The sequence below is a fragment of the Cydia pomonella genome, chromosome 8, assembly GCF_033807575.1.
Source record: "Cydia pomonella isolate Wapato2018A chromosome 8, ilCydPomo1, whole genome shotgun sequence".
Taxonomy (NCBI): Eukaryota; Metazoa; Arthropoda; class Insecta; order Lepidoptera; family Tortricidae; genus Cydia; species Cydia pomonella.
The window spans coordinates 16933144-16955544 of record NC_084710.1 but is presented as its reverse complement, the minus strand read 5'-3'; the positions used below and the strand labels follow the sequence as shown (position 1 = coordinate 16955544).

At 39.7% G+C, this 22401-nt stretch overlaps 2 protein-coding genes across 3 annotated transcripts in view; one reads left to right on the top strand and one right to left on the bottom strand.

The window, feature by feature from the left end:
- The window catches only part of LOC133520708 (Fanconi anemia group M protein), a 25423-nt gene extending 18638 nt beyond the window's left edge, over window positions 1-6785 (top strand). Inside the window, exons 15-19 of one of the 2 annotated variants that reach the window (XR_009799793.1) lie at window positions 75-2056; window positions 4253-4419; window positions 4614-4716; window positions 5473-6562; window positions 6690-6785. Coding sequence is in view for 1 of the 2 variants with exons in the window: in XM_061855321.1 (XP_061711305.1) it covers window positions 75-2056; window positions 4253-4419; window positions 4614-4716; window positions 5473-5697 (2477 nt within the window). In the remaining variant the exon portion in view is untranslated. The other variant, XM_061855321.1, reaches the window with a different exon arrangement.
- Window positions 6695-22401, bottom strand: LOC133520711 (cell division cycle 5-like protein). Its single transcript, XM_061855325.1, has 16 exons — window positions 22183-22401; window positions 21835-22100; window positions 20860-20990; window positions 20325-20484; window positions 19686-19854; window positions 18994-19128; window positions 18722-18876; window positions 16818-16976; window positions 14237-14312; window positions 13532-13624; window positions 12945-13116; window positions 11314-11502; window positions 9614-9819; window positions 8639-8801; window positions 7767-7906; window positions 6695-7442 (listed from the first exon to the last, which is right to left on the bottom strand). The coding sequence occupies exons 1-16, from the start codon at window positions 22225-22227 to the stop codon at window positions 7272-7274; spliced, it is 2430 nt and encodes an 809-aa protein (XP_061711309.1). The 5' UTR covers window positions 22228-22401; the 3' UTR covers window positions 6695-7271.

Here is a 22401-nt window from a genome sequence, read left to right as displayed (position 1 = left end):
TAAAGTTGATAAAGTTTGACTAAGTAACTAGGATTGTTTTTATCCTTATGAGTATGTTCACTTTTAATTTTCAGCATTTAGCACACAGAATTTGGCAACACAAAACTTTTCTGTACCCACCCCAGAAAAACCTAAACCGCCTAAAAAGACTAAAAAAGCCCCAGTCATCAAGTCTCCTGTAAAGAGGTGTGGTGGTGACATTAGGGCTCTTTTTAGCACAGCCACCAAATCTACCAAAAATTACACCAAACTAATAAATGATCTGGGCATTCAAAATGACGGAAGCATTCCAACAAGCTTGATCAACTTACTAGTGGACCTAAGGTTAGACAATGAAGTAGTGCGAAACTGCTTAATATGCCAGAATGTATGTGATTGTACCTTCATTAAAAATATAAGGAAGCACAGGAAGAAAGTTACGAAGCCCCTCTTTTTAACCAACCTAATATTACCAGATGTTGATTTAATTAATGACATGGATGCAGAGTCACTAATGACGCGCGAGAAAACTATTAACAATAGTCAAGACTTATTTGAAGACTACAAAGACAGCACATATATGGAAGTAAATAAGAATAATTGTAGTAATTTTGATTTGGAATTCGATTTTGGCTCGCCCGAAGAAATTGTTACCGCTGATGATAACGTTGCTGAATCGATTGAAAATACTGACAAAAATTTTGATCTGGGTGATATTGAGGAAATATTTGCTGACAGTAGTCCCGAAGAAGCCATTGTTAAAGAAATAGAAGCCAAAAATGAAAGTGACCCGAAAGAAGCTTTGGGTTTCTTTGGATTAGACAGTATAGAAGACATTTTTGGTGAATCTGATGAAAGCCGATTAGAAGCGTCACATGCAAAAGAAAATAAAACGGAAATCAATGAAAATAATAATCACGTTATAGATCAAGTTGATAAGTTCAAAGTGCAAGTAACTGAATCGGAAATCGCGTGTCCAGTTAGTCCGTCAATTTTATCAGGGCAAATGAAAACTTCGAAAAAATCTGAAACATCACCCACGTCGCCAATACTTTGCACTCAGGTTCGAAAATTTCAGCTGAGTACAAAAAGAAATCAGCCAAAGAGTTCCACACCATTAGGAAATGCTAAGAGACAATTAATACCGTCTACTACAACTTCTATTAGCAAAATTGATCCTATGATATCCAATAAATCAGATTTAAATGTAAATAGTAAATCAGTGATAGATCCAACAAATAGGAGCATGTTTACGATAACGCAGCTTGTCGAAATGATCAATAATAAAACCGATCGTTCAATAACTCAAACTAATATTTCCAAAACTTTAGAACCCAAAGTAATGGAAGAGGATGATAGAAGTACATCACCCATTCTCTTAACACAAGCTGTCAGAAAGAGAACTGCACAGAGTTTAAATGATTCAATTAAAAGTAATAAATCTGTTACACTAGATAAAAAGGCTGAAAGCCTAATTGTACTTGATAGTGATAGTAGCAGTGATTCAAATGAAGCCACTCAAATGTATGACATCGAAGACTTAAAAAATGACTCTGAATTCAACGAATCTAATGTTAAAGAACCTTTAAGAAGTCCTTTAAGTAACAAACGAAAGTTATCTGAAGACGATGACGTCACTTTAAATGCTTCGCCATATTTTAATAAACGGAAAAAAATAGATAATCATGAAAAACCGCTTACACTTCAAGAGAAAGTGCTTGCTGCTCTCAATCGATCCCAAAAACCAGACAATCATGACAGTAGTGTGAACTTTATGTTTTCACAAAAAGAAAACGAAAATCCACAAGAAAATATTATAAGCCCCAAAGATGACGAAGATACAGAAAAGTATGTAAACAGAATGAACTTAGAAATGCTTCAGGCTTTCAGACGGGATAGCCAAGTAAAGAATCCTAAGAGGTTATTTGATGATAGTCCGATCAGGAAAGTGTCTTTGCCGAGGAGGAGGCGATTGAGTGATAGTGACGATGACTTTGTCATTGATGACAGGAGAAGTCAGAGGCCGGTGACTAGCAAGGATAGTCATAAGTCAACTACAAATCATAAAGTGAGAAAAGTAAGTATAACAATATTTGTTCATTAAAATACATATTTAATCAACTAATACGGTCCAAAACAACCGAATTCCTACGCAACCTTCTTAGAACGCGTTCCTTTAACTTCTTCTCAATACCTTCCAACCGAACTGTGTACGCGAAGAACAGATTTCTCGTAAGAGCATGCAAAAGTTATAATGAGAAGTACTCTGATATTGATATATTTAATTCTACCTTACCTAAGTTTGTTTCTGCAATTAAGAACATAAATAAATAAATAACAGTAATAATAAAAAAAAGTAGTAAATATTAAATCTAATGATTTGTATTCTCTAAGATAATGAGCTGCATGTAAATTAAGTACATATAAGCAAGGTATTGCGTCTTTCTTTTCTGTTGTTAAAGTTTAATAATCTTACCTAAACCTACTTTACAATTTCATAGAAGTTAAACCAAATTGTATAAGTCTGGTTTGAGCAGCAAAGAATGTTATTATTCTATAAGTGGAAACTGTTATGGCTTGTGTGTATTCTATATTTGTTTAAACATATGTATTATTTTTCGCTGTTTGTTTCCCAATAATAAAAAAAAAAATAAAAAAATAGCATACTACAATAGTTAGTAGGTTTAAGTGTATGTTATGTTTGTTACTTATTATTAACCATTACTATATAAAATAGGTTTCTCGCCTTTTTGAAATATTGAGACGAAGCTATTAGAGCAAGATCCCAGAGTCGCCAGACCTTACTTATTTTGTCATGACTAAAATGTATGGGATAATACAGTGTCAGTATGTACTTCTAAAGTCTGCATATTTGCTACATTGGCCCGACGGCCATTTGAACGGTACAAGGTGCTAAAGGTAGGTAAAATTTTTACTAACATTTCTTAAATTCTCATGGCTGATTTTTATGCATGTTTTAGAAAATATTGTTAAAAATTTATAATCAACATTGCCAGACCATTTCCGCCAGCGGTAACTTTTACCAGACGCTTTGAATCTGGCAAAAAAGATATTGTAACTATTAATAAGTAAGGTCCGGCGGCAGGTATGAAAAACCATTTACAAGTCACGTCATTACTCGACTTGCATATGCTTATGGCGAAAACATTATTTAAAGATTTTGTGTGTATTTTCACAGTAGTTGACGTGAAATAATCGACCGAGTGAAGCGAGGTCTTAATAAATATTATAATAAATAAATATTATAGGACATTATTACACAAATTGACTAAGTCCCACAGTAAGCTCAATAAGGCTTGTGTTGAGGGTACTTAGACAACGATATATATAATATATAAATATTTATAAATACTTAAATACATAGAAAACACCCATGACTCGGGAACAAATATCCATGCTCATCACACGAATAAATTTACCGGGATTCGAACCCAGGACCATCGGCTTCATAGGCAGGGTCACTACCCACTAGGCCAGACCGGTCGTCAAAAGGTCTTCGGTTAGGGTCCATATTAGTTGGACAACATCATGCGTATTTTTGCTTAATTATTCATTATTTTGGTTGTTGGAATGAGATAATTAAAAATTTTCAGTTCAAATACGAGAAAGATCAGTCTGGAGCGCTTAACTAGTAAAGTGGATAAAAATGTAGATCACGAAGACTTTGTTCGGGACGAACTACACTTTATATTACTAGTTTATGTTGATTTAATAGGTCATAAGCGTCTGGTGATTTCTTCTTCTTCGTTTCCTCATGACTGAGGGTCGCGACCACATGAGATCGTTATTTTGTGCACCAAGGCATTCTGCACGATTTTCCGCCTTCCTAATAATAGACGCCTGTACAGATCCCTGGCAGGCCTTCTTTACAATGTCCACCCAGCGCGTTGGTGGATATACACTACCCCGTCCTCCATCCACCATGCCAAACATAATGCGCTTTTCGAAGTTGTCCGGCTCCCGTCTGGCTACGTGTCCAAAGTAATTAAGGATCCGCTGGAGACAAATGGATGACAACCGGCATTGGATTTTGATATCCGTCAGGATTGACTCATTAGTCTGGCGCGCCGTCGAAGAAATCCCCAACATCTTGCGCCAACACCACATCTCAAATGCGTCAATTCCACTCCCGAGTACTCGCTTTCATATTGATTTACAACTCTGAAAATTGTAAAAAATCAGTTCAAGTACCGAGCCAGCTCTTATGAATTGAACTTTAATTGGATATTTTTACGCGTGTGTTTATTTCCAGAAGAAAGCGGGAAATTCATTCCTAGAAATAGAGGCGGAGGAATCGGACGACGCGTCGGGCAGCGATGACGAGCATTCAGACGACAGTGTCGGCAGCATCGTCGACTTCATCTGCGACGAGCCTGTGTCACACTCGGACATACAGGCGCACTACATGAGATCTGTCACGTATGTATCACACTTCCATCCATCCATCTCCTTCTGGTACTAGACTTACGATACAGAATTTGTTCATAAATATAGAGCTGGAGGAATCGTACGCAATCAAGAATGAGGCCAAAGAATTTAGAACCCAATTTTTTCATTTTCGATTTTTTGTTTTTGGTAAATCAATTCTACAATAATTTTCCGTTTTATTCCAGGGGTACTGTAAATGGTGCATTCAAAATTCCTGAATTACCCACAAGATTCAAACGGGAGGATATATTCTCGCAATTTGTCGAAGAAGAGGACTCCTATGAAATGGTAAGTGTTCGAAAATTGTTATAGTTTATTCGATACTCGCTTTATAGCATTATTTACACGTAAAAAAATATAACAGGTTCAAATAAATTAAACTAAGAACTAAAAAAACGAAACTAAAATCTACCTAAAAAATAAATTCCTACAAATAGAAATGTTCGAAATCATAAACATGAAAAAAGCTTTGAGCCTAGTTCTATAAGAGGTATTTTCTATATTACATCAAGCCAAGAGAAATAAGTAAGCTTAGACTGCTCATTTCACATGAGTTTTCTTTCTTGATACTGATAACTAATAAGTTGTATCCCACGGGAGTTATAGCTTTTTTTTTATTGTGTCACTAATCCATACCAACCAAGTAGGTATAAATAGATTGCTTCCTCACTTGCATATCGGAACACAGGACAGGACATCATATTTTCAATATTTTTTCTCGTTATGTAGAACACCTTCTGTTTGACAAGGTTCAAAGGTCGTCCTCATGATGTTTCACAATGGGTATATATTTGTATATGTATGTATTTATATTTATGTATCATATTATTTATGTACGTATAATTTTATATAATTTTGTGATATTTTTTTTTGTCATTTTACTCTGTATTCTGACCCTGCACCAATTAGGATCTTTCGGTTTGGCTCATGGTTGACTGGTAGAGAATGCCTTCTGGCATTAAGTCCGCCATTTGTACTCTTCATGTATTGTGCAATAAAGTTTAAATAAAAAATAAATAAATAAACACCATATGTTTTTTACAGGATAGCTTCTGCGTAGATTCCCACATCGGATTGACTCAAGTCAACGACGTGTCCGAATTAGAATTAGCCGAAATCATCCTCGAAGAGAGAAAAACTAAGAAGAAATCCAAACCACCCCAGCGCCAAGTCGATACAACCACAACCAATGGCGATAGCCCTTTAGTTATACGTAGAAAGAAAAGTACCAAAAGGCAGATTCAGAGTGACTCTGATGATAGTAGTTAGGAGTAAATTTAAGTTCAGCTGGACTGAACCGTTTTTAACTGTGATATAACTCAATATTTTAGTGTAGACATGTTTTTGAATTTGGTTTCAGAACAAATTCAACCCTATTTTATAGGAAACTAGTTTAAATTTCAGCTGTCAAATTATATTTGAAGTGACTTCAGGACTATTTAATTATAATCAAGCTAATGTGTGACTATTATTTATAAATATGTAATCATGTTAATAAAGACGTGAAAATAAAACTTCTCGATTTTATTTAATTATTTTATTGATAAAATTAACGGGAGAGTCAACTTGTGAATACAGTATTTTCTTGTACAAATAATGGTGTATATTGGACAGTTGTATTTCACGGATGTGTATTATAATTATTGTTTTTCCTGACGAACCAATCATGGGCACAGCAAAACATTTTTACTTAAATAGCAATGTTGTCAGCTGCAAAAATATCTGCTCTTGTATAGTTTTAAATTATCTTTTGATACCAATATTATATTGACATTTAAATAGTGTTACTAGCATAGACTTTATTATAGTGATTACCTATTTAATTTCGTTGTTATACAATATTTTTAGCCCCAATGCCATGTTCTGCGGTGGCAGCATGGTTCTATTTTTATCACTTGTCACTATGCCCGTCACTTTCGCGCTTATATACTTGTTAGAACGTGACAGGCATGGTGACAAATGATAAAGAGCCGACCATCTTAGCCCTACCGACTAGCCAAAATAACAGTTTAGCAGAAATTACCACCACATGACATTTTTTTTGTATTTAGTGATAGCGACCCGTTCCGGCTTCGCGCGGGTTACACAAAACCTTAACAAATTATACAGCTTAACCTTCCTCAAGAATAGCCGGGTCCACACAGAGCGAGCATACGCGCGAGGCAATTTCTTCACGCACAAACCGGCCAGTGTAGACGTACCTCGGCCTTGCCTCGCGCGTATGCTCGCTCTGTGTGGACCCGGCTAATCTCTATTGATAGGTGAAAACCGCCTGTAGTTTAGGCGGGTCCACACAGAGCGAGCATAGTACGAGGCAATTTCCTCGCACAGAAAATGGCCAGTGTAGACGTGCCTCGGCCGAGGCGGCGCGCGCGTTTTCCTCGCCCGAGCGCAACCTTGGTGCGCGTGGTTATTTTGACTGTACTTACGTTTAAAATTGTCAAAAACTGACATGACAACGTTGGAAAATAATAATAATAACGGGTGTCGCCAATAGCAGTGTCCTTTTCTTCCTCATTTTGAATTGCTTTAAATATCAAAATAAAAGAAACGCAAGCCACTGCAATCATTACGTGTGGCGCCATTTTGAACAGCTGACTGAGTGCCGCCATCTTGCCAAGCAAATTGGCTCGGGTGAGGCAAACGTGCTTGAAATTTCGTCACGAGGCTCTCTCTATGTGGACCCGCCTAATGAGGCTTGAATTGTGAATGTTTTAACAGTCCATTAAAGGAGTAAAGTTTAGGGCAATGTTCAATATTAATATCTTGATATTTGAAGTCTACCAATCATAGTTTAAGGTCGTCCTAACTAGTACTTTGTGGTTTACATCCCAACACCACGATTATTCTTCAATCCTCTCTCTCATATCGACATCTTTCAACTCCCTCATGTCGACGTCCTTGAGCGGGCGACTGCTCTTCTGCAGGTCTTCTATCTCGGTCTGCAGCTCCGCGTAGCGCTTCTGTAGCTGCTTCTCGCGCTCCGTTTGGCGGTTCACGTCTTCCGTCAATGACTGAAAGGAAAGTACTTGGGTTACTGGATGCAGTTTAGGTAAATAAGAGGATTTCAAAAACGAATAGTTAATGCACAGAAATTAAAAGCTAGAAATTAAGTAAGTACTTAATATTTTCAACTAAATTATGTATCCGGCCACTTGTGTTTACAACAGTTAATAAATATTTATTTCTACATTACTTCGTACTAGTTGCGAAAAGCACTAACAAATGTCTCGGCCTTAAAAAACATACTCGTCGTTTTTAACAAACTGCAGTCTATACAACAGTGCTTCTAAGTACTTATCGCCATACTAAACGATTCTAATTTGGTCTATAATTACCTCTATTCTCCTAGGAATGGCTGCCTTCTCCTGCTCAGCGAGGAACTTGAATGTAGACAGCTCCAGATTGGCCTGTTCTATTTGGTCTTGCAGCTCTTGGAACTGTTTCACGAGTGAAGCTGCTCTGCTTTGGTATCCACCTGTGTAACAATATACCAACAAAAACATTAAGTTTGTCATATCGGTACAACTTTCAGAAATCTTTGCTGGCCCGAGGGTTAATAACTCTGGAGCGCTTGCTTATTAGAGCGATTAGTTAACGAAATTTGGTTTTTGTAGTTAGGCCCCCTCTTACTTAGACCTCTATTGACGAAATGTTGCCAGGTGCCCAGAGCAATGGGGCGACACATCTCCTTTCGGCTTTTCTTGGCCCCGCTCGGCTCGGCATTGCTCCGAGCAATTATTAGGGTTGGCACTATTTGACGTCCTCATGACGTGCACGACTACAGATAACATAATGACTTGAATTTTGACAACCCTAAATTGCCGAAAGGGATAGTGCCATACATTAGAAAGGGACAGCATAATTCGACCCTGAATCGCTGTCAAACTTCGGTTTTGTAGGAAGTGTCATTTCTGTGCGGTAGTACAGAAATGACACTTTATTCTTTGCCCAGAGCAAGTATTAATTTATATAAAAAAAATCAACAACCTGTTTCAAATTCTCTTTTACTTAAATTGAAGGGTCGTTTAGCAAATAAGCCACTCACACTACAAAATCTACGATTGCAATCAGAGATTGTTTAGTCTAGCAAATTGCGCGCCAGCAGTGCGTACACCAGATGCGCACTTCGACAGGAATTAGTAACCAAACTTAAAAATCATACTACCTAATTATAAATACAAACTCAATATCACATCTGTTACCTTACCTGTGAGTACTCTTAGTTTCTTCTCCATCTTGGAGCATTTCTTGGCCTCCTTCGCCATGTGGTTCCTGTTCTGCTCCAGCCGCTTCTCCGCCGACTCGAGTCTGTCCTTCTTGCTCGCTAGATTGGCGCGCGTGTATCTGTTCTGGCCGGGTAAGAATAAAACCTGCGAAGACAATGATTTAGAATTTTATACTGGGTCATACTGTAGCCTGATTCTTGGTTGTGACTTATTGTTTTTGCTGTACCAAAATTATGGACATTCACCGATATTAGCTTTTGGGAACAGAAACTGTGATAAAGACTAGTAAATAATGAGCTGCTAAGTTAAAATCGAGGTCACCATTCATATCGGCAATAAGTATACGCACTGTGACAGTAAACCTAACCTAACGGATCAAATCAGCTACCCTTTGTAAGAACTTGACAAAAAAGAAAGTGAACGAAGAAACAGACGAAACAATCAAAATTCTATACTCCCCAATTCCCAACACACAAAATGTCGAGTAAGCGCAATTTCCGACATGGCATTTCTATTCTTTCCGAAAGGGAACACCGGGATACCAATTTTGGTCTTTTGACAGCATAAATTAGTTTAGAGTTGGTTTTCACCTGTGCTAAGCACTGCTCCCACAATTGCGTGTAGGCATCAAGACAGGTCCCCATGTCCCATACCGGCGCGTACAACTTCTATTTCTTTCTGCAACTCTGCCTTCGCCGCCTCTAACTCTTGAGGAGTGAATTCCTCGTATGGGTGCTGCTGCTGCTCGAAATATGCTAGGGTTTGTTCTCACCTGCGCTAAGCACTCCTCCCAAACTTGTGTGTAGGCATCAAGACTGAGGTCGCCATGTCCCATACCGGCGCGGACAACTTCTATTTCTTTCTGCAACTCTGCCTTCGCCGCCTCTAACTCTTGAGGGGTGAATTCCTCGTATGGGTGCTGCTGCTGCTCTAAATATGCTAGGGTTCGTTCTCACCTGCGCTAAGCACTCCTCCCAAACTTGTGTGTAGGCATCAAGACTGAGGTCGCCATGTCCCATACCGGCGCGGACAACTTCTATTTCTTTCTGCAACTCTGCCTTCGCCGCGTCGAGCTCTTGAGGTGTGAACTCCTCGTATGGGTGCTGTTCTAAGTATGCGAGGTGGGAGGCTTGTAGTTGTACCGCTCGCTTTTTGTCGACACCTGAATGAGATAAATCTTTTAGATTAAGTGCCTCTTCGAGATATAAATGTTTCTAAAATAAACACTTTATTTTATCATATTACGGCTCCTATGACAGCAGCAGATTTCTAATCCCATCCGGGTAAAGCATCATCGTACTTATAGTGGTACATAAAATTGTAGAAAGTGATTAAGGGGGCGCGACTGAGCTTCAAATCAACAAGCAACACACGATGCAAACATCCACGCAGGCATCTCCTTCTGCCGCATAAGTGCGTCCTTTAGGTTTTCTTTTAACATTTGGCGTTGACGTATATATTAATGGGAATAACGGATCTTTTCATCTAACTTCAAAACTTTACGATAGATAAATTCTACTAAAATACTACGTCATTCATCAATAATTGAACATGGTTGCCTTGATTTATCAATATAAAGTTACGTATTATGAGATACTTACCCATCACATGTTTCGACTTTAGTTCCATTTAATTTAATTTCTAAAGTTGTATGTACCACTATAACAGTAATTTTGAATTAATTTGAAGTAGGATCGTAAAAAGCATCATAGTGCATGTAGGGTGCTACGCCGCATTTCACCGTTTCTGATCGTGGACTCCATATGTTAGTCACACCGAGCCGTATGTCATCGCAAAATTTTATTGTACGAGAAATATCATAGTTGACAGCCGAGCGACGTCAAGTCGGCTAATTGTGGTCGGTGCAACTGGCCCTTAATAAAACATCATATAGATCGTGTCATTCACGAAGACGCGTGCCTTAACTCGTAATGTCATGTTATTAAAGGTTAGATTTGACAAATCGTGGATGACGCAATGTAGTATTAATTTGGTGGAGGATCGTGTAAAGCGTCATACTACAGTACTGTGGCTAGCTCGGCTTTCAGTCGTTCCTTGGCGCGAAGTAAATGAGGCGCACGATGGAAGCGTCCACTTCGGCCGAACACTGAAGGCCGTATTTCATTATTTCTAAACATGAGTTGGTAAAGCTGATGCTGGTAAGCATTACGACGATTCAGCAATACTAGCTTCACAGACAGGTTGAAGTCGGCCGGACGGGCTAGCCCGCGCTTCACGGCCGTTAAACGCGTATTCATGCTTTTTCGGCTTCAATCACAGCAGCGTGTTACCAATAGTTACCACATGTGCATCAAAATTTTCAACGCAATTCCAGAAAATTTCAAATTTCTCCCTTTACATTTATTCAAACGACAGCTTTATCAATGGCTCAAGGAACAAATGTTTTATTCAACGAATGACCTCTTCGACAGGAACACATAATATATGTTACGAGCTTACGAGTACGTATACTTTAAGTTTAGTTTTAGTGCTTAATCATAGTCTAGTTTTAAGATTACTTTGCATGCTATTGTGTAGCAAAATGTGTTTTTGTACTGGGATTTTTACTTACCACCACCATTGTACCATATTTTATGCGAATAAAGGACTTTTACTTTACTTTAGTTGGGAATAGTAAACAGGAGTAGCGAGTTACCTGGGGGAGGATCGTGCAGAGCGTCATAGTGCAGCATGGTGACCATCTCGGCTTTGAGCAGCTCCTCGGCGCGCTGCAGGTGCGTGAGCGGCGCGCCGCCGCGGGCGCGGACGACGGACGCGTTGACGTCGGCCGGCCGCGCCAGCGCGCGCTGCACGGCCGTCGAGCGCCGGCCCAGCGCGGCCGCGCCTGCGGGAACCATACACAACTTATATATTCTTTATTCAAATAGGCCTAGCAACAAGCACTTTTAAATCGTCAAATTTTACAAATATCATCTTAATCTAAATATCAGAGCAATTTATTGATGTAGTTATTATTGTTCTAAAAAAAAACATTGAATTATTATAGATATGATAAACTTAATACTAAGAATTTCACAAAAGGATCGTCAAACATCAAAATTGTATAAAAATACTAGTCTAGAAACTTTCTATAATAAAATCTAAATGTCAAAAAATACGGTATATATATATATACATTGAATTATCAATTTCATCAAATACAAATAATTTATTAATAACATAACATAGTTACAGGTCAGCTACCATTGTTGGTATTATACATACTTAATTCATGATTTAAACATTATTACGCGTAAGGCAAAGTATACAACACTTACTTATGATTTATATTAGAATAGGTAGGTTAAGAAACTCTTCAAAGCTATAAAATAAGTGAGTCATGAGCCACATTTTTAATTTTTTCTTAAAAGCTGCGGTGGTAGCTGCTATTCGAATAGTGTCGGGCAAGCGATTGTAGACGCATGGTCCCAAAATATGGATCAATTTCGCTGATTTGGCGAGTGGGTGTGATTCGACTACCAGCCTATTTTTGTGTTTGTCATCATTATTAACATAACAATAAATAATTCATTATTTACAATCACACTTAATCCCACGGTGTTTCATCATTAATGTAGTCTTGTGTGCTATAATAGGCTTATAACTTCAATAACCACTCCCTGTCTCATTTATTCTTCTTTTCAACATATTTGCGTCCACTGCTGAACATATGCCACTTTCATGGATTTCGGTTCTATGCCAGGTCGGCCCTACCGTATTTCTGATATCGTCCGACCATCTGGCTCGTGGTTTTCTTATTTATCACGGTTGAATCGACGACATCTGCTTCGGAGCCCATGGGTTAACTTTCCGAATTATTCTGTCAATGACACGCATGTCATGGCGCTTTCCCCTTCTACGGGCCCGAGGCAGCGTAGCGCGACAGTTTTCGCAAAACGTGGCCGTCGAAAGCGACATTATTTCGGTCATATTGCAGGCATCGGCTATGACATGAAAGCTGCTGCTATATTGTACACGGGTATTGGTAAATAAGCAAAAAATATTGAAATAGCAGCGAGTACGGTTTTAAGGAATTGACGGTGAACATTTTTTGATTTTTTCATTTTTTGATTTGGCTTGGTCTTCAAGGCGCGCGGCAGCGGGCTCATCGTCTTGTTCACCACGATTTGTAGTCGTTCCGTGGATAAGGAGGGATTATCTGGATCGTGGATATGGTCTACGAGTTGCAACACCGAGTAAGGCGCTCTACTTGTCACGCCTGCATTACGCTGAAGTAAGTTCGCTGGAGGACAGGCTAGATAATGGTACTTTCTAATGTAAACTCACGTATTTCCTCCTGCTCTCGCAACATCCTCGCATCAGTATCGGCTTGGTCTTCAAGGCGCGCGGCAGCGGGCTCGGCCTCCATGGGCTCGTCGTCTTGTTCCGGGACCACGATCTCGTAGTCGTTGCGCGGCGTGGGTAGCGACTGCAGCGCGTTGCGCACTGATGATTTTAGCTGAGGACGAAATGATGATCAGTGGCGTGTTACGTAGTTATATCTAGTCACGAATAGAATTTACAAAGTAAAAGGGCAAAAAGGGATATTGCAAATATCGGGACATATTCCCCTTTGGTCTGCTCGTGTTTATTCTAAAATGAGGAAGTAGGGTTGAGATGGAGGAATAATTGGGAGCTGGAGTTGGAGAAATGAAAAGCCACACTCGGCTGGCTGGAACACTACAAAAGAATGGGAGACAACCGTGCCCCAAGTCGCCTTGGATATCGGTGTAGTGATTAAGCACTCAAAAATATAACCACTTTGGAGAATCTTTGCATTGGCTCAGAATAGGGAAGAGGTATCTGGTGTTGGATGTCGAGATCCACATTGGCTCGCTAAGCCAGAGTCTGTTAAATTTGATCTGGATTCATACCTGCTTTTGCATCTGATTGACTTGTTGCGGCGTGTCCCCGGCGCTCAATCTGTCTTCGGGATTGATGCTTAATTTGTCGCGCAACCCTGGAGTCTGCAAAATAAATTACTGTATAATTTTATTATAATGTATAAAACTTGGTAAACACCTTTGAATCGTTTATTTGAACCACAATAACTTCTGATGACATTGAATTGCCACGTTATATGCCGTTTACACTTTAAGCTTGCTTATTGAACGGTGAGGGCCGAGTGGATCTGACGTCCGACTTTCGATCCTCAGGTCGCGGGTTCAAATCCGTATCAATGTTATTTTTTCGGAACTTTTGTATGGAACTTGAGGATTTTTACAAAGATGCTGCTATGAGGAATTTTGGGCGAGTCATGAGTGAAGGCAGAATACCTAATATACTTATTTTACTCTTTAAGGCAGAACCATGAGTAAGGAGGCGGTTACACTCGAAAATCGCTCAAAAAGATGCCGCCATAAATTTGGCCTATGCTCTAGCAGATGGCGCCACTTTTTGATATTTAACACATATCAGTGAAAGAATAAGTATTAAAGTCAATGTGTCGAAAAATGGCTGTAAATTAACTGTGGCTACAAAGTTTACTTAGACAATCCACCTCTAATTAAAATTCTCTTTGGTCCTACGCACAGTGTCACAGGGTATTTAAATATTAAATAAATGGCAATGCAACTCACAAGTAGTCCGGCAGGCGTGGGCCCGCGCGCCGGCGTGGCGAAGCTGCCCGGCGTCGACACTTCGCTGCGGGACGACCTGCCGTGGAAATTATAAACAAATATTATAGGGACATTTTACATAAATTGACTAAGTCCCACGGTAAGCCAAGAAGGCTTGTGTTGTGGGCACTCAGACAACGATATATATACTACACAAATATTTAAATACATAACTAGAAAACGTCCATGACTCGGGAATAAATATTTGTGCTCATCACACGAATAAATTTACCGGGATTCGAACCCAGGACCATCGGTTTCATAGGCAGGGTCACTACCCACTAGGCCAGACCGGTCGTCAACATGATACCACAAGGAACATGTCAATTTTCGATAAACAACTGATTTAGCAGGTTAATGCTTCTGATAAGTCGACAGTGTTTGAGCAAATATTCCAGAGAAAAGATAAACTACTTTGTTAGGGTTCCGTACCAAAAAGGTATTGTGCGACTCTGTCCGTCCGTCCGTTTGTCTGTCTGTCTGTCACATCGCTAAATATCTCGAGAACTACTTAAGCTATCGATTTGAAATTTAGAATAGTTATGAACAACGCTAACCCAGACACATTGAAAGAATTATTTTTTCATTTTACTTTTATGAATTATGGGAAATACCCAATATGAAGAGGGGGCAAAATTTGTGCAAAATTTGGGACAAGTAGGGTTTCAATTGAGACAGCTCAAATTGTACATTCCAAAACATTTTTTCTTTTTTTCCCAATAAGAAAAAAAATATTTATGAAGGAAATAGTGAAAAAAAATATCGTGCCCCCCCTTATCTCCGAAGTTTACCGACGAAAAATTAAACTTTTTTTACATAATATTAACATTACTATAAATTTTACAGGAATAATATAATCAGACCTCTATTTTGGTAACTTTTTTTTAATTAACAAAAAACCTTTCCGAATTCAGTTTGCAATTTCACCACCTTTATGTGTGTACGTCACACCTGAAATTTCTATGAGATTACATTAAATACACCTTTTTTCATATAAAAGATCAATAATAACCAACATACGTGCATAACATCGCGCAAATTAGGTAGACATTTTGCCGTGCGCGTTGGAGGGTCTGCCATCTTGTGGCCTGAATCGGAACCATAAACATGTACATTTAAACGTCACATGTTTTCTTGTGCATAGTAGGTTCTGCCATCTTGTGGGCTACATCGGAACAATAAACATCACATTTACGCCTCGCGCCAAAAATCGTATGGCTCCTGTGCTGCCTTCATGCACGCTCCCTATAGATGGCGCTGTACACAAATATACTTAGTATAGGTACTTCTGTTCAATAGTCTTTCGCTTTTATAGTTACACGACATAATTCAAAGTTTGTACGGAACCCTAGGCGTGCGAGTAAAACGAACTCGCACTTGACCGGTTTTTTTTTTATAAGAACAAGTTACCACACGATACTCGCTCGTCGTTTTGCATTCATTTTCATTGATTAAGTAACAAATACCTAGTTTTTTTCGCCCTTCAGCGGGGTGTCCACGTGTGTTAGACATGATCAGCTGGACACGCACTTGGCTGTTTCAGTACCTGAAGGGGGTGGCGAGCACGGTGTTGGGCGTGGCCAGCGCCTGCGGCTGGGGCAGGGCGCCGGAGAAGTCGCTCTGCTGCAGCGGCGTGTTCAGCCCGCCCTTCAGCGGGGTGTCCACGTGTGTTAGACATGATCAGCTGGACACGCACTTGGCTGTTTCAGTACCTGAAGGGGGTGGCGAGCACGGTGTTGGGCGTGGCCAGCGCCTGCGGCTGGGGCAGGGCGCCGGAGAAGTCGCTCTGCTGCAGCGGCGTGTTCAGCCCGCCCTTCAGCGGGGTGTCCACGTGTGTTAGACATGATCAGCTGGACACGCACTTGGCTGTTTCAGTACCTGAAGGGGGTGGCGAGCACGGTGTTGGGCGTGGCCAGCGCCTGCGGCTGGGGCAGGGCGCCGGAGAAGTCGCTCTGCTGCAGCGGCGTGTTCAGCCCGCCCTTCAGCGGGGTGTCCACGTGTGTTAGACATGATCAGCTGGACACGCACTTGGCTGTTTCAGTACCTGAAGGGGGTGGCGAGCACGGTGTTGGGCGTGGCCAGCGCCTGCGGCTGGGGCAGGGCGCCGGAGAAGTCGCTCTGCTGCAGCGGCGTGTTCAGCCCGCCCTTCAGCGGGGTGTCCACGTGTGTTAGACATGATCAGCTGGACACGCACTTGGCTGTTTCAGTACCTGAAGGGGGTGGCGAGCACGGTGTTGGGCGTGGCCAGCGCCTGCGGCTGGGGCAGGGCGCCGGAGAAGTCGCTCTGCTGCAGCGGCGTGTTCAGCCCGCCCTTCAGCGGGGTGTCCACGTGTGTTAGACATGATCAGCTGGACACGCACTTGGCTGTTTCAGTACCTGAAGGGGGTGGCGAGCACGGTGTTGGGCGTGGCCAGCGCCTGCGGCTGGGGCAGGGCGCCGGAGAAGTCGCTCTGCTGCAGCGGCGTGTTCAGCCCGCCCTTCAGCGGGGTGTCCACGTGTGTTAGACATGATCAGCTGGACACGCACTTGGCTGTTTCAGTACCTGAAGGGGGTGGCGAGCACGGTGTTGGGCGTGGCCAGCGCCTGCGGCTGGGGCAGGGCGCCGGAGAAGTCGCTCTGCTGCAGCGGCGTGTTCAGCCCGCCCTTCAGCGGGGTGTCCACATGTGTTAGAGCCATGACGTTCTGTGCTTCCATTAGGATCCTGTGAAAATTAGATAAATTAGGCAATAAGCGACATATTCATCAAATGACACAATGTGAAACTTGTTATACAATAGAAATATAAGCTGCAAATTAATCACTACAGAGGGGCGCTTGGAATTGCTTCCAACGAAGATTTATTGTCTGTACTCTATGGGTTATCTTTACGCCACGCCTATTTGGAACCTTGTTGGAATGCACGAAAGTTGATATTAAGCCGTAGCCGCGTCCGTCTGTTGACGTCTTTGACGGTCAAATTTTTGAATCTTAGAGACTGTACATTTCTAAGGATAATTTGTTAAAAATCATTTAGTTCTGACATTTAGAGATATTTACACATCTAACAAATTTTAGTTTTTTTTTTGTATCTGTTTGTGTTTATTATTATTATTTTAGTTTTTTTTTGTAATTCGACATTTAGAGACTTTATACATCTCTAAGTAATAATCAGGGGTCGGACAAAAAGTGCGGATGACGTAAAAATGACGTAATCTTGCACACAGGATGATGTTTGAGTTTGTATTTAAACTTCCGTGTGACATGTAGTAACAAAGTAGTATTAATGAAGTAACAAAATAATCGTAAATAAATCCATGGAATTAATAATACATTTATGCATTTTTTATGAAATTACGGAAGTTTTCATTTTGTAGTTGCACCCAGGGTATGTTTGCTGCTATCATCAAATTTGTAAGGTTCATATTAAATTCACTTTGCCCTTTTTTTCTACGTTTCCGACATGTTTGGTTGTCTCCAAATGTCTTTTAATATTGCTTACCTTCGTTGGTATATCTTGATTACAGCAAGAGCAGTATACGTGTTTGTCACGTACCTCCAAAAACGGAAAATTGCCACAATATTCGAGTAAAGATGACATTTTAGAGCGTTTTCTTATACATTAGTAAATATAAATGTTAGCTAAATATAATCGTGAAGATACAATAGCTAAACAATAACGAAGTCAATTTATTGTTCATCTGATTGACAATGTGTCAGTCAAAAACGTACTTACTCATTTCAAGTGGCGATATCGTTTAATAAAGAGGTTGATAAATGATAAGTGATAATTGTTTACGAAAATCAAAAATACTATTTGAAATCATCCTATAAGTGGTTTGACGTCATGCGCACTTTTTGTCCGACCCCTGGTAATAATAATATTTTACTTACTTGTTCTTTAAACAATAATACTGTAGTTTGCATTAATATTTTCCATGAATTGTATTTTATAATTGTTGTTGTGCTTGTTTTTGCTTATATGTAAATTCTACGTTGACGTGTGAAAGTGCCCTTGTGGCCTATTTGCTAAATAAATGTTGAAGTTCAAGTTAAAATAAATATTGGGAACGTTTTCAACTTTATTATCTAAATTAAAAGGTTTATTTTTGAATAGTGTTAATATGTGTGTAATTGTTATTTTTGAATAGTGTAATAGTGGACGTACGCAAGGCAGTTGAAGGAGTCGGGGTGAACGCATAATCGGCTAGCAGAGCATCCGTGGCCGCGCCTGCTAATTCGCGGGCTTCTAAAACCCGGCCATAATATATGTGCGTTCAATTTACGTCTTTATCACTAAAGCTTGAAGGTTCATGTTACCTTTTTCTTTATACTACGTCGGTGGCAAACGTAGCCTACGTACGCCTGCAACTCCAGAGCAGTTAATTGCGCGTTGCGTTGCCGACTCAAAACTCCGCACTCGTTGAGCTCTGGCAACCTTACTCACCGGCAGGACACAACACTACCTACCTGTCTTGATGTTGCATGGGCGTTCGCAACGCAGTTGCAGGTGTCGGTGTGAGCGCATAGTCGGCCAGCAGGGCGTCCGTGGCCGCGCCCGCTTCGCCGGCTGACTCGCGGGCCGCTTCTGAAGCTCGGCCTAGCTTCACCACTTGCTGGAGTTCCTGGAGACGAAAAGAGTGATATATATATATATATTGATTTTCTTTCATCGCATATTAGGCGTCATCCATTAATTATTATATATCTTCATCATTGAAGTGTATTTATTGTTCACTTACTTGGTCAGTGACTTGCGGCTCCGGCAGAACAAGCTTGCTGCGTTTGCGCGCTGGCTGGTCACCTTGCAACATGGCTTGCGGTACGTCGTTCTCCTTGCGTTGCTTTAGCTTCTGCTTGTCCTTACGTCTGTCTTTCTAGGAATTAAAAAAAATATATATATAATATTATAGTTTTTGTATACTCAGCAGTGGTAAATTGACGATGAACCAAAAATAAATATATGCAGTTGCAGTCACATTTATTTTGCTTAAGCAACTTAGATCACCAGAAGATTTTTTACTAACATTTCATTATTTATCATTGTCTCAACCATAATGTTATTTGTAGTGTTTAGTTTTAAAATATATTGTTATAATATGATTTTAATTATAAATAACGATTTTAATTTAATTTCCTTTTGATTTCATAACCAATGGGCAAGCTTAAGCTAATTTGGTTTACTTTTTCTTTAACACATGTGGATATTATGTTGATTAATTATATTGTAGAGTAAGGCAATTGTAAACTTCATTCCTCAGAAATCAAGTTGTATAAACAATTTCAGTAAAATATGAATACTAAAACAAAGAGAAACACAATAGCTCACAATAAACTACATAAATAGGCAAAATTCTGTTAAAAATTTACTGCCTCAATAATATGCACAATTTAGAATAGCATTCCCTTGTCTATATCAAAAGCCTAAAGATACCTCTTCTTTTTCCGAGTGCAGCTCCCCATCGAGATGCTGTTGCCGAAGGCGCGAGAAGTCGGGCGCCATGGGGTCAACAACCTCCGTCGATGTGTCGAAGAAACCAGCGGCTGGTCGCTTCTCAAACGGGATTTCTGAGTTGTAGTCGACTCCACGTTTTTTCTTGCGCCTGGAATCAGAAGCAATTTAAAAGTGGGAAAAAATATTCTTGCAAGGATTTCTGCAGCACTCCAATGTGTGATTTACGAGATAAATCACGATTGTCTGCTTTTTTTTTTTATTCATGCAAACAAACAGTCTCTACAAGAGAGGCTTATATAAAATATGAAATAAATAATACTATTTAAGTATTTACAGAATGTGTGACCGACACCATTCACCAATTATTAAATACTGCTTCGTCTGCTTCTTCATTTATTTATTATACCACTGAAGCTTAAGACTCCGGGACACAACTACAAGAGACAAAAAATATCTGCTTGGCGAAAAAGAAAAACAATAAAAAAAATTAATTAACTAGCTTGCAACATGTTTGCAGTCTTTACCATCAACTTTGTCACAAAAAGGCTTTCATTGCAGCTTCTAAAATCACTTTGGATTTTAAATACATCATTTTAATAGAGAATAATACTAGCTTACCTCATAGGCACAGCAATACCAGCAGCACTTAATTCTCTCCGTTTCTGTAGTGCAGCAAGCCGTCTTGCTTCCTCCAACTGTTTTTCTCTTGCTTTCCTTTTAGCCTTTTTGCCCTGTGTGTTGGCAAGACGCGCACGGGCCTCTGATAGCATTTCCAGTTCTGAAATAAAAGTTTTAATATAAAACTATGCAACAAATAGGGAAGGCTGAGACATACTAGACACTGATTATTAATTTCTTAGAGGATCTGACTATAAAAATATATTTTTAACAATAATATACTAAATCTTAAAAGACCAGAGACACTATGAAAAAATTACACTTAAAACTCTTTTGATTACTTCTGATAATATTAGGAAACCTGCTTGGTCTGATGATGATCATAATATTAATAGTCCGCAGCTTGACTTAAAAATTTGGAGTATAAAACAAATATTTCCTGGTTTTCTCAGAAAATAAAAATAAAAACTATTTTACTATTGGATTGTTATGCTAAGAAAAAATAATAAGCACTAAAATTAATGAAATATCTCACCATCTTCATCCATGTCCTTAGGGTCAGGTCTGGCTGGTTTTGTCTCAGGGTTCGGGTCAATTTCCCCCGGCTTCAGCTTGCGGGGATCGTCTCCCATGTCCTCGCCCTCCTCCTTCTTTTGAGCTTGATCCCTGTAAGTTGGATGAAATATTGTGAAAAGGAATCATAGTTGAATTAATTCTTTATAACATATTGAAAACATTTTAAGTTAAATTAATTGATAAGTATTTTAAGTTACATATTTTAAAACAAACAATAATTAATGAATAAAGGTAATTCTAAATACTTAAAATTGTTACATAATTTTGAAAAAAGGACTCTAAATAAATGGAATTATGGGTGATTTTGGGATTTACCCAACAATTCTAACATGTTATTCAAATATGGAAAATTAATAACACTACTCAATACATGGGATATAATTTTAAAAAAGGAAACATAGTGTTCACTTGTACATTCAGTAGCTACTTTTGCTGCTAACAGGTCCATCTATTAACCCCTGGAGCGCCGAACCGACAAACATACTTGTACTCGTCAGATGCCTAGTGCCGGATCACCCTCAAACGCTGGATAGGCGCGCGTATGTGCACCCGTTGACTGCCGCGACTTAAACTGCATTAAAATGCAAGTAATATAAAACTCTATTTGTAAGTGTTTGGATCTCAAAATTGTAAAAAATATGATGGAATAAATTTGGTGACTGATAAGGCACAAGGCAGTTGAGACAGTTTGTACAGATCCAGGACAAGGCAGTTGACGGGTACAAAAATTGATGACCCTCCGGCAATTGACAGTACTGGTACGGATCAGTCACTAAATACACACTTGTAAGAATAAAAACCTAAGAGTGTCATAAAAATATAATATGGCAGAGTGGCATTCTCTTGTGCCAGAGGCCAAGATCCTTTTTTGGGTCACTGAGTCAGTGAAGTTAGTGATAATATCATAAAATATGCAATATACCATCATACTTACAGTAAATATTCATATCTTTCCAAGCACTGAGCTGCAGTACGGCCAATAATAGGAGCAATAGTCCTCCACTGAGTTGGCATCAACTTGGCCAGGTGCAACAACTTCTCGTCCTCTTCGCGCGACCATTCCGTCTTCTTGATGCTCGGGTCAAGCCATTCGTACCAACGAGCCTTACACTGTTTGGCTGACTTGCGGTGAAGCAACGAAGCGATACGAGACCACTGGTTTTTGCCATATTTCATAACAGCCGCTTTCAGGATTTCATCCTAAAATAAAATCACACCCAATAAACGCTGCTAGTCAAATAAAAGTAATGATAACAGGAAGATATATCGGAATATAACAAACCTCGGTGTTGCGCCAAACGCCGCCTTTTATCATAATACGCGGCATTTTGGCGAATTATCGGTTCCTTTGCTTAACAATAATAACTACACTAATATTCGGTGATGATTATTTCACTTTTGCTGGTTTAATTACTTTAGTAAATCGCAAATAATGAATCGCGTCGCACACACGACTCATGTCAAATTATTAGACAGATTTGACATTTGGGTGAGACGCCAT

What these genes read in the sequence shown, in the direction of transcription:
- LOC133520711 (XM_061855325.1), bottom strand. Translation starts at nt 22,227, where the DNA reads ATGCCGCGTATTATGATAAAAGGCGGCGTTTGGCGCAACACCGAG. An exon ending in GCGAGAGCAGGAGGAAATAC is followed by an intron (nt 11,503 to 12,944) that starts GTGAGTTTACAT and finishes TGGTTCCCGCAG; the next exon opens with GCGCGGCCGCGCTGGGCCGG. An exon ending in CCATTCCTAGGAGAATAGAG is followed by an intron (nt 7,443 to 7,766) that starts GTAATTATAGAC and finishes CTTTCCTTTCAG; the next exon opens with TCATTGACGGAAGACGTGAA.